At 42.3% G+C, this 12,945-nt stretch overlaps 1 protein-coding gene across 7 annotated transcripts in view; it reads right to left on the reverse strand.

The window, feature by feature from the left end:
* Positions 1-12,945, reverse strand: part of ERCC8 (ERCC excision repair 8, CSA ubiquitin ligase complex subunit) — a 90,987-nt gene that overhangs the window by 33,369 nt on the left and 44,673 nt on the right. For 2 of the 7 annotated variants that reach the window (XR_014787592.1, XM_084833289.1), the window contains exons 10-11: positions 11,109-11,306; positions 1,109-1,195 (exon numbers count right to left, since the gene is read on the reverse strand). Coding sequence is in view for 3 of the 7 variants with exons in the window: in XM_084833289.1 (XP_084689415.1) it covers positions 1,109-1,195; positions 11,109-11,306 (285 nt within the window). In the remaining 4 variants the exon portion in view is untranslated. Of the gene's footprint in view, positions 1-1,108; positions 3,714-11,108; positions 11,307-12,945 lie in introns of those variants that run through there. The other 5 variants (XR_014787594.1, XR_014787593.1, XM_084833291.1 and 2 more) reach the window with 5 other exon arrangements.

The raw sequence follows: 12,945 nt of genomic DNA on the forward strand, positions 1-12,945 counted from the left end.
TGTCTACAGAAATTCCCACTTACTATTTATTAATTAAATTTATCCTGCCTTTCCACTAAAAAGAGCGTTCAAGATGGCTAACAATAAAATACAGATAAAATAATAAAGTTATCCTTAAAAGATTAAAACTCACATAAAAACTCATCAATAACAAATAACAGCACCCACCACATTAAAACCTACTCCAGCAGATCAGCTCAGATGCCAAAAGTCTGTCTGAATAAATATGTCCTTGCCTGCCAGCAGAAGGGCAACAGAGATGGAAGCCAGCCTGACCTCCCTTGGCAGGGAGTTCCAGAGCCTGGGAGCAGCCACTGAGAAGGCCCTGTAATTCATTTTGCTGTGATCATGGAAAGTGTCGCATGCCATCTCTGTGCTTGACAAAGTTCATGTGTTTTGTTTCTTCATATGTGTAAGGCAGGCTGAAGACCAAGCACAGTTAGGAACTGTTTGTGTGGTCTTGCCCAAAGCCCTTCTATAAAACGTGTCCTGCCAGGTGTCAACTATTTCCTCAGGCAGTGCACCCCAGCAGCTAAAAGCAAAAGGGCTGCAACTTTAGCAGTTAAAAACAAGGGGCCAACTTTCAGCCAGGATTTTCAGTTCTGCATGTGTTTTATTCTGTAGCTGACGTTCTCAAAACATTTTAATTTTTCTGGCAAGCAAAGGCTTAATGAAGAAGGGAGGGAGGGGGTACGGGAATTGGGTTAAGATGCTAGCAGTGCCCAAAGGGCAAGAAAGAGTAGCCATGGCCACCTTCAGGATGCATGTGATTTCGTACAAATAACAGTGAGTGAACACAATCCTGAGACCAGAGTCTGTGCCACGCCACTTGTTGACTAATATTAGGCACAAATACAGTGGTCCTACAGAGGTCTATGATGCATTTGGTCCTGCATCAAAGCAACACACACTGAGAACCGAGACCACGTTCAAGTTGACGGACCTATAATCTGTCACCCCACCCATCAGTGAGAAGGCTTTCCTACAATGGCTTTATCGATCCCTGAAGAAACATGCAAATATTTCTTCCTTTATTGTCATACACACAAGATATCCCTTGTCCACAAATGCTCTAATTCTAGCCTTGCTCTAGTGGAAAGCTATTTACCTTTTCAGAAGTATCATCAGGTTCTGGCTCTCTCAGACATGGGACCCAGGCAAGGATATTGCCATCCCTGCCACTGCTATAAAGTTCCTGCCATTAAGAAATACATGAAGCACAGAGCACTTACTGAATACCGAAGGAGGAATGTTTGAGACAAATATGAATAAGGGAATTTAATATTGGGGGGGAAAGGAAATAAAACATTTGTAACAAAATCTCTCCCTGCTGCCCCAGCAACTTCATCACAGCTACTGCGAAATCTTAAACATGTTTGCTCAGAAGTAAGTCCCACTGAGCTCGATAGGGCTTACTCCCTAGTATGTGTGTTCAGGATTGTATCCTTAGTCACTAGCAAGTCAGACATGATCCAAGCTCATCAGTTAGATTAAAAAACCAATATACTTGCACTGAAGCAGAAGAGAAAAGGAGGATATCAGGATGAATCTTGAATAAATATATAAAATAACGTAAAATTATAACTTCTAAGTTGTAATGGAATGTGCATAATGCATTACTGGAAATAAATGTACTCTTTTCTGTAACAATTCATTTTAAAAATAATAACGACTTAAGTTTATTACACTATTTCTATTCTTCTTACTTCAGAATCATATTTTACTAAGGCTGAATGGATTTAATTATTACGGCAATCAACTAAAGCTTCACTAGCTAATTGATGGGGCTTGAAGTTCAGGACACACTTACTTGTTTTAAGCCAATTTTGGTTCTGGTGTGTTAGTGTAATAGGGAGTGGGAAAAGAAAATATTAGCACAAAGAAAGTATAAAAAGAAAAAAGAAGATATGTCATTTTCTTCTGTCTTTCTATTATTTGTATTTATTCAGTAGATTTATATATTGATTTAGATATGCTTCCCATATCTAAAAATACTCCAAGAACCCATGTCAAAATATTTACATTGTAAGGTACAAAAGGTTTGATTATCTGGACATCTTACAAAAGTTGTGACATCGCCAAAGCCTTATGAACAACTGCTGGGGTATTTAGGGGATGGCAGTCTCCAAAACCCTGTTTCTAAGGGCCAATAATTACCTCATAAGGTACATGGGGGATAGCAGAACATAATTCCAGACTTCCCAGTCTTTGTTGAGGCATACCCCCTTTCTGACCCCTCAAAAAGGGATAACAGGGACCGTTAATTACATCATATTGGGACAATTAATTAAATCATAAGGTACATGGTTGAAACTGGTATCACTTAGGAAAGATCACCTTCATGTACCGTACAATATCCAATCTGACTGCTGTACAAGGGACCAACCCCAAATCAGACCATTTAATATGTTCAGAGTCATAACAATTTCCAGTGTACTGAACTGGAGCTATGCACATTGGTTCTGAAATTATGAACTATTTTCGCAATACAGTCAAATATATACTTTCTGCCACAAGAATACTTTTGTATTTATTTTCTTCAGTAATGAAAACACTGAAAAAAATTACTACTTACCCTCCCAGAAACCCCAACATAAACTTCCTGTTCTCCCCCTCATAGTTCAGCCCCAAAGCCTCAAGGAAGAAAAATCAGATTTTCTTTCCAGAAGTTTCTTTTCTTGAAAAGGCTGCTGTACAGTCCCATCTTGTGAAGCAATGAAATCCAGGTAGGGATTTGCACACTGATGATCCCAATGAGTCTGCCAGCTTTCTCATATCTATGCAGCACAAATTGCTCTTTGACTGCAGGCCTACCCCCCGTAATTGATTTGATGTCACAATTTTCAATTCCTTTGTGGAATTTGTTCAAAAGGAAATCAGGTGTAGTGGCTGATGCAGTTTCCCAGAGCCAATGTTGAACTATGACCCCCCTGGCAAAGGCGAAATACAGGCTGAAGGGGCAGGATTGCAGATCGAGATTGATAGGCATATGGTCAAGGAACACCTAATGACTTTGAATGAGTTCAAATCTCCAGGGCCAGATGAACTGCATCCTAGAGTAATAAAGGAACTGGCAGAAGAACTCTCAGAAACACTGTCTATTATCTTTGAGAAATCATGGAGGACGGGGGAAGTGCCAGATGACTGGAGGAGGGCTAATGTTGTTCCTATCCTCAAAAAGGGTAAAAAGGAGGAACCTGGGGACTACAGAACACTCACTCTAACATCAATCCCTGGGAAAATTCTGGAGCAGATTATAAAGCAATCCATCTGTAAGCACCTTGAAAACAATGCAGTGATTACTCAAAGCCAACATGGATTTGTCAAGAACAAATCCTGCCAGATGAATCTGATCTCATTTTTGATCACGTAACCTCCTTCTGGACTGTGGGAATGCTGTGGACATAATATTCTTCGACTTCAGCAAAGCTTTCGACAAAGTGCCCCATGATATCCTGATGAGCAAATGAGCTCAAAGTGGGCTAGATGAAACAACGATCCGGTGGATCCACAGTTGGCTACAGAATCGGACTCAAAGAGTGCTTATCAATGGGACCTTCTCAAACTGGGGAGAGGTAACGAGTGGGGTACCGCAGGGCTCAGTCCTGGGCCCAGTGCTCTTCAACATTTTTATTAATGACTTGGATGAGGAGGTGCAGGGAATGCTGATCAAATTTGCAGATGACACAAAATTGGGCGGGATAGCTAATACCCTGGAAGACAAAAACAGAATTCAAAGTCATCTTGATAGGCTGGAGCACTGGACTGAAAACAACAGAATGAAATTTAATAGGGATAAATGCTGAGTTCTGCATCTAGGAAAAAGAAACCAAATGCAGTTACAAGATAGGGGATACTTGGCTCAATAATACTACAAGCGAGAACTGTTGTCGATCACAAGCTGAATATGAGCCAACAATGTGATGTGGCTGCAAAAAAGGCTTGTGCTATTCTGGTCTGCATTAATAGAAGTATAGCTTCCAAATCACATGAAGTATCTACTCAGCACTGGTTAGGCCTCATCGTGAGTACTGTGCCCAGTTCTGGGTGCCACACTTTAAGAAGGATGCAGACAAGCTAGAGAGGGTTCAGAGGAGGGCAACAAAGATGATTAGGGGATTGGAAACAAAGCCCTATGAGGAGAGACTGAAAGAACTGGGCATGTTTAGCCTTGAGAAGAGAAGACTGAGGGGAGATATGATAGCGCTCTTCAAGTACTTGAAAGGTTGTCACAGAGAGGAAGGCCAGGATCTCTTCTCGATCATCCCAGGGTGCAGGACATGGAATAATGGGCTCAAGTGACAGGAAGCCAGATACCGGCTGAACATCAGGAAAACCTCCTGACTGTTAGAGCAATGCGACAATGGAACCAATTACCTAGGGAGGTGGTGGGCTCTCCCACACTGGAGGCATTCAAGATGAAGCTGGACAGCCATTTGTCAGGGATACTTTGACTTAGGTTCCTGCATTGAGTAGGGGGCTGGACTCGATGGTATTATAGGCCCCTTCCAACCCTACTATTCTATGATTCTATGAATACCAATGAGAGTTTGGATCAAACTGATTTAGACTTCTGTCAATCTTTACAATGATGCTGTTCAACTGTGAGTGATTTCTTTTTGTAGGTTGGCAGGTCGCAGTTCAGCAGTAATGTTTTCCTGTTTGTGGAGCCTCATTTCTTCATATGTATTGTTCTAAATGCTTATTCTCATTTAATTACTTCAGGCCCATATTTGTCTGGCACACACAGAACTGGTAAATGCTAGAATTTCTGTTAGATGACTTGCAGCATTAGCACTGACTGTTCCAATGTCATGTCAACAGCAGGCCTTTAGAAATGGTTGTTCAATGTATGGAAAGAGGCCCTTGTTTGAAATGCTTTGCAATGCCAAGGTCAGCCTCTTCCATTTTCAGTATGTAGTCAGACAACCCATTTCACAGTTTGGCTAAATGACGACAAAGAACAATTTGGGCCCCTGGTCAAGGCAATCTGCAAATAAGCTGTGGTTGCCAGTGTAAAACAGGTGAAACAGTTAGATGTAGGTTAACCAGTACTGTGCCATTTACCCATGGTCACCTGACTCGGTTTTTCTTGAGAGTCCCACATATGAATTAAATAAATTTATAATTTCCTCAGTCAAATCTTCCTTTCTGAAGGCATGTCACATAAACAATGAAGCTCCTCAACTACTTCAGAAGGGTTGTCACAGCTGGAGCAGAATTTATTGAAGTGTAAGATTGTAACAGGTGCAGCTTGGAAAGGATGCATCTTTTAACATCTGCTCTAGCTGGCACCTGTTCTGAAGTCATTTAGTGATCCTTCAGCAAGCCCCCCCCCCGCCCACCTCTCCCAGGATGTGGGTGCCTCCAGAGTCCTCAACAAACTTTCCTAGTGTCTTGAAATATGTCAGGCTGATGTGTGAAACCCACCAAGCATTAGGAACAACTTCTCAAACTTAGGACTTCTGTCAGCTATTACTGTTAAGTGGAAGTTTTACAATAACCAAGTCATATGTCTTAACACTGTGCTTCTGCTGGCATTCCTCAGCTATTTGGTGGGAGCTTTTCATTGTTTCTGCTATAACCTATAATGATGATGATTTGTGAGAAATACATGGTTTTCTGTTGGGGAAGTTTATCTACCAAAACTTCCTTTTCAATTTTTACAGTAAAAATGTAAAAATTTTTAAAAGATTGTTTTTCCCCTTCAGGTATACAACAGATTAACATTCCTGTATTATTACATGCAAATGAGATGGTCCTTTTATCCATAACTCAAATTGGATTGAGACGACTGTTGTTCAAGTGGTCATCTGTGAACTCACACAACCCACCCTCCTCCCCGCTTTGATGCCTCACTCTTAATTTATTCCTCCACTGTGGTGGACACATAACTGAGTGGCAGGCACGAGCCATGTTCAGTGAATGTGCATGGGTGGTAAAGTGGGGTTCCTGCCTAAAGCTCTGCTCAGCTCTACAATGTTCCAAATGACTGTTCTGCACAGGTACATAACCCATATGTGTGAGTCACAGAGACCACAAAGAAGAACCAAAGTAAAAACCAGCAGCACTGCATAGACTTAAAAACACAGTAACGGATTTAAAAACAACAGAAACCAAAAGACTAAAATGCCTGGAAAAAGACGGTTTTCACCTGGCGCCAAAAAGATCACAAAGTAGGCACCAGACAAGCCTCTCTGGTGAGAGCATTCCACAACTGAATTGCCACAACTGGGGTGCCACAATGGAAAAGGCCCTCTTCATTTGGTTCACTCACTTCATTTGGTTGGGGCACTCAGAGAAGGGCTTCTGAGGATGAAAATTTTCATAAGAAAATTACTGCCTAGATCTTGTATGGTGTGGAATTATGGGGATGGGGTGATTTGAGTTGTTTGGAAGCGATACAGAACAAATTCTTAAAATGTTTATTGGGGTTGGTCCAGGGTATTCCAGCCGTAATGTTTCAAACTGAAGTTGGTATGCCATCTGTTATTAAAGCTGGAATACATAAGATGCTGTTTACGTACTATCAAAAAGTGAAGCAAATGCCTGATTATAGCCTACCAAAACTATGCTTCTAGAAACAGCTAGGCCCAGAAAGCTGGAAAGAGATGTGTGAAGCACTGTCCAAGGGTTATGACATCTCATTTGAGACGTTGGGGACAACTGACTTGAAGGGATATATATTCTTTTATTATTACGGATAGGGTGTTCAACAAAGATTGCAACTGGGATATGGAAAAATCTAGCAAATACCAGGTTTTCTCTGTGGTATCGGCATATAAAGGTAAATCACACTCTGCAGCAGTATTTACACAAGCTTACATTTCCTTTATTAAGAAAGACTTTTACCAAGCTGCACTTTCAACCTATGCCTACTGCTTATTTGGAAGGAAGGTTCCTTAAAGTCCCATGGGACCAATGTCTCTGTGTTTGTGGGTGGGGAGAGGTGGAGGATATTGGTCATGATTTGTAGTCCAGCACAATATATAGGGTGCCTAGAGAGAGATTTTATCCAGCTGCTTTTCTTGTCCTGAGATGTCGGAGTTTGAGAAAATTTGTATGCTTTTGGCTAATCAGAACAAAAATGTTACATACCAAGTTTTGTTATTTCCAGTGGCTGCCTTTAAAGTTAGATGGATAATCATATTTATTAATACGTATAATCATACTGATTAATAATCATATTTATTTATTTATTTCCCCCTTCTTCTCTTGTTTTGCGATGGCCTTTGGTTTTAAGTAAAAAAAGGTTGAACAATCCACCAAAACGCTGGCATTCCAATCTGTCAATACTAGAGCTCACTCTGTCTTAAATGCCAGTGATATCATCCACATAGTGTCAAGCACAATGAAATCTTCATAATTATCCAGAATCACAGATCTTTTGCCATCATCAAATGGTACAAATCTACTCCCTGATAGTTTTAGGATGCTTCCAGACAAGGCTTTTATTGTGAATCATCCTGCCTTATTCACAGATTTTTAAAAGGGGTTCCAGACGTCATCATTTTCCATTTGTAACCTCCTGTTTTTCCACCACTACCATCTTTTTCCTTTCCACCATAAATTCATTAATGAGGAAAAGATGGAATAGCTGCACAGTGTCTTGTGATTGGTATTGCTAGGAGCCCTCCGTCTTGAAGCACCCTTGGTCTGTTGCTGTATGGTTTCAGTTCCAAATCAAAAGCTGAGAGGTATCTTCTCATCCTTTTTGCTGTTGAGAACTTTGGTAAAATCTCAATTGTTTCTTCTTCTAAGACAAGAGAGGGTGGCCCAATCTGGCATGCAGAGGGCTGGACACCCTCCGCAGGCCCCCTCTCCCTTCCCATCAAGTCCCCCCAAAGATAACAAAGGGATTCTCCCCCACACAGCTGGTCTTGCTAGCCCTGGCCAAGTTGCTTTCTCTGTGCAGAGAGAGGGATGAAGTTCCATGCTTCTCTCTGCATGGAGAAAGGGAAAAAAAGGAGGCAGGGTGGACTTGATAACATGGGCAGGGGCTTGGTGGAAGGCACCACTCCCATGACCTTGTCCAGCCTGCTGACTTGGTCCAAACTGGGGCAATCAGGCGGTTGGACCAGGTTGCCCACCTCTGTTCTAAAGGTACCATCCAACAATTTAAAAATCCAACTGTGTCCTGGAGAGTCCCCTTTCTAACAACAGTGTTGACATATGGATCATAGCCCAGGTAACTCCTGTTATTAACTGTGGTGATCATTTTATTCCTTCTGGGGTGGCCAACTGCTCATCAAGTGATGCAAATGTTATTTCAATCCCTATTTCTTCAGTATCTGACTCTGTGCACAGGACATTTCAAGATATAAAGGCCCTTCCTATTGCTAGTCATACTTTTCATTTGCAACACCAACTGGAAATGTTTCAATGGCCTCACATATCCATTTGTTACAACATACACAACATCTTGGGAAAACAATGTTGTGGGAACCTGTTAATGACATCACCACCTAGCGATCTTGCTGCTAGGAGATTCCATGGCTCCCTGTCCAGTGGCTGCTGATGATTAAGCAAGCTCCTTTCCACATTAGGCCCCCAAGCAGAACTACCAATACATTTCTGGAGCTGTAAGATCAATGCTAAATATGCCTTACTTGATTCAGTACAGTACAGTTAGGTTTATATTAAATAGTTTGGTCTGGGGTTGGCCCCATCTAAAGCAATCAGATTGGACATTTTAAGATACAGGAAGGTGAACTTTACCATGTGCTACCCATTTCAGCCCTGTATCTTATGATGTAATTAATGGTCCCTGTTACCCCTTTTTGGAGGGGTCAGAAAGGGGTAACAGGCCCCCATGAAATCAGTCAGATTGGACACCTTATGCACCTTATGACATAAATATTTTGACATGGGCCCTTGAACTAAAAATATCTCTAACCAGTTTACAAATAAAGATCAAAATACATTAAAATATATCATAATAAATATTTAAATTTTTGTTATAGAAAACATTTATAAAGACATTAAAGCCAAGTACTAAACACATCATAATTAACAAACAACCAATGCAAGTACTTCTTCCTTCAATGGTGGCTAGGTTCCAAACTCAGGCTACACCATTTTTAGGGAAGGCAATTGGTACCTTCCCACTTTTGTTTCTTACTCTGTTTTTAGGGCCAGACAAGGTACTTGTTAACACTGGTGCCAAAGAGTGCCCAACAATAACAGAACTGAATCAGAAACAATGGTCTATGTTTTATGCCAGCGTTCCCCCACCTTGTGGCTTGCAGATGTGTTGGACTATAACTCCCATCATCCCCAGCCAGTGTGGCTGATGGAGTGAGCTTTTTATAACAAGGGGGGCAGAACGTCTTGGCTCTGCCCCATCCAACCATTTCAGCTGCTGTATAGCAGTTTTCTAAAAGGTTTACTTTAAGGTTTACACTTGGTTACAGAGGTGTTGGGACAAGACACCTCCAAGAAAAGGCTTTTTATAACAAATCAGTGTATTTATAAATAGGACATTACAGATTTAGCAACGTTACCCTTTTCCACCTCGTGATCTAAAAGTATTTCCTGCAGAATCTGAATAAAGCTAAGACACCGCATGCGCTCAAATTTCAATCAGGCAGAAGGAAAACTTTGTTCAGGACAACAGCCCCTCCCCCAAGTATTTCAGTGCTTGCAGGAATTACACTGTGCCTGCAGCTTTACAACACTAGGGTCCCATGTATTAATAGCCCAATGATGTTACACAAACAAGATCACTATCAAAAGGCACTTTCCACATTAGCTCAGGTGGCATTATGCTATTCACAGAGCATGTCCACAAATCCCCATTTGGCTCAAACGGTGCCTAGGCCAGCCTTCTCCAAGCTGCTGCCCTCCAGAAGTGTTGGACAACTCCCAACATTTCTCAACATTGGCTATGCTGGCTGGGCCTGATGGGAGTTGAAGTCCAAAACATCTGGAGGGCACCAGGTTGGGAAAGGCTGCCCTCTATATTACACATCTACTTTGCAGGGAGCTCGACCCTAATTTGAGGACCATCTTTATCCAAGTGCTTGTAGGGATACCATTATGATAATACTGCCATGCATCTTAGGGTGGATTGCTGTCTTAAACCAGATCAGACTGTTTGCCCAGCTAGCCCAGTATTGTCTACTCTGACTTGCAAAAGCTTTCCAGAGTTTCAGGCAGAGGACCTTTCACATCACCTGCTACCTGTTTCTTTTACTGGAAGCTGGGACCTGTAAATGTTTGATGTCATAGTATTCACATCAAAATCCAAAGTACATTCCATTTCCTTCCAACAGGCGTAGATATGCCTTCCTCTGACTCATCCTAGCAACCACTTGCAATCCAACTGGATTTCAGAACAGAGTGCACAATCTCAAGGTGTGATGATGGCAAATAGCTTTAATCATCGGGGCGTAGCCATAGTCCAGTGGCAGAGCTCATGCTTTGGATGTAGAAGGTCCCACATTCAATCCCTGGCATAGCCAGTTAAAGGCGTAGAAAAGGTGAGAAAGACCCCTGAACTTGGAGAGCCACTGCCAAATGGACCAATGGTCTGACAGTGTAAGACAGCAACATTTGTTCATAGCTTTGAACAAGGATGAAGCAAATCCTCAGGAATGATTTATCAACTGGCTATTAGCCATGATAGCTAAACAGAACCTCCATGTACAGAAACAGAATATCTCTTATTAACAGATATTTGAGACAAACAGGAAAGAACATCACTGTCATACTTGTAAGCTTTGAAAAGGTACCTGGCTCACCACAGCTGGAAGACAGAAAGATGTTTTACGATCAGCCTTCCCCAACCTGGGGCCCTCCAGTGGTGTTGGACTACAACTCCCATCATTCCCAGCCAGCATGGCCATGTCAGCTGGGAATGATGAGAGTTGCAGGCCAACACCTCTGGAGGGCAACAGGTTGGGGGAGGCTGATCTAGATGGACCTTGGCCTGACTTGGCAAGAAAGGTCTTATAACCTACTGTAAAAGAATGAAAGGCAATGAGAATGCATTACATTTCATGCTATTCTTATATGAACGAGGCACACATAATCACCCACTATTTTAAACACAGTTGGTCTGCCAATCTGCTTAAATAGTCTAAAATCCCCCAAAGGACTTCACTTACCTGAAAATTAGGGTGAAAGATACAGCAGTCAACGGAACTATAATGTCCCCTAAGCATAGTTATAAGGTCTCCTGAGTAAATTGTATAAATAGCAACAGTGCTACTGTATGGCACGAATGCAAACTCTGGGCTGCAGCCACGAGACACAGTGAATTTGAGTCCTTTTCTACTTTCATTGCACACCTTCCCATAATTTACCTGTAAAGATGCAAGATTTCAAAGTTAGCCCCTGATGTTACAAAGCAGGTGTCTGCTGATGGTTCATTATATTTTAAAAATGGAGCTCACTTCTTATAACTATACTGTTGAATGTATCTAGTTGTTTTGTATACAGTCCTCCCCTCCCACCCAACAGTGGCGTTCTAGCCAATTTCAAATTTTACATAGTTGATGGCTTAGAGTTACCTTGTGACTTTGTAGCTGACAAGGCCCTTGGACAGGTTCTTATGACCACTTCCGTACTGGAGCTTTACCCCTCGTAGCTTATTAAAAATGGCAGAGAGGGAACAGCTGGCTGGGCCAAGGAGGTGAGTAATGCTCCTTTGCCAGAAGGTTTTGCCCCACACCACCTGAAGAAGGTAGCACTAAGACCACTCCTGCAGAAATCTTCCTTGGACCTGGAAGATCTTAACAAGTTTAGGCTGGTGGTGAATGTTCCTTTGATGGGCGAGGTCCTTGGGCATGTGGTTGTGGACCAGCTCTAAATACTCTTGGACAAAACTGATTATATGGATCCATTCCAGTCAAGGTTCAGGCTGGGTTTTGGCATGCTAACAGCCTTGGCCACCCTGTATGATGACCTATTTCAGGAGAGAAGCAAGGGAAGTCTGACCCTGTTGATTCTCCTTGATCTCTCAGTGGATTTCAATACCACTGACCATGGTATTCTGCTAGGGTGACTGTGAGTGGAGTGGGAGGTACTGTACTGCAGTGGTTTCACTTCTACTTGGATGGTGATGCTTGGGAGATATGGCTTGGAGACATGGATTCTCCAGTATGGGGCTCTGCAAGGGTCAGTTTTGTCCCTGATGCTGTTTAATATCTACATGAAGTACTGAGTGGGGTCATCCAGAGTTTTGGAGTGTGTTGTCATGAGTATGTCATGAGTATGACATGCAGCTCTGTTTCTTTTCTTCATCATTAGGTGAGGCTGTGGATATGCTAAATCAGTGCTTGGGTGTGACAATGGACTCAATGGGGGCTACCAAACTGAGACATAATACAGACAAGACCGAGATGCTGTTGGTGGGTTTTTCTGACTGGATGAATGTTGTTCAGCTTGTTCTGGGTAGGGTTGCACTCCCCATGTAGGAGCAAGTTCATAGCTTGAGAGTTTTCCTGGCACCATTACTGTCACTTGAGGCTCAGGTGGTCTCAGTGGCACTGAGTGCCTTCTACCAGCTTCGGTGGCCCAGCTACACCACTATCTGGACAGGGATGACTTGGCTTCAGCTGTCTATTCTTTGGTAATCTCCAGGTTGGATTACTGCAGTGAGATCTATACGGGGCTGCCTTTGAAGGTTTGGAAACTGGAGCTTGTGATATGTTCATGTATCTCTCCTGATATGAATCTACCTGTACCTTAATGTCAACATCTAGGATACCTAGCAGACTGCCTTCCCTTATATAAACCTAGACAACACCTAAGATCTCCAGGGGAGGCCTTGCTGGTCATTCCAAAATTAAAGGAATGTCACCGTGAAGAACCCCAACAGTGGGCCTTCTCTGAAGTGGCACCCACCCTCTGGAAAACCCTCCCTGTACAGTTCAGGAGGCAGAAAATGTGGCATCTTTCAAGTGCCTCCTAAAAATGCACCTTTCCGTAGATTGTAACTGC

Source organism: Heloderma suspectum, chromosome 2 (genome assembly GCF_057233095.1).
Source record: "Heloderma suspectum isolate Gila_16-S chromosome 2, 16-S_ref, whole genome shotgun sequence".
In the NCBI taxonomy this organism is placed as follows: Eukaryota; Metazoa; Chordata; class Lepidosauria; order Squamata; family Helodermatidae; genus Heloderma; species Heloderma suspectum.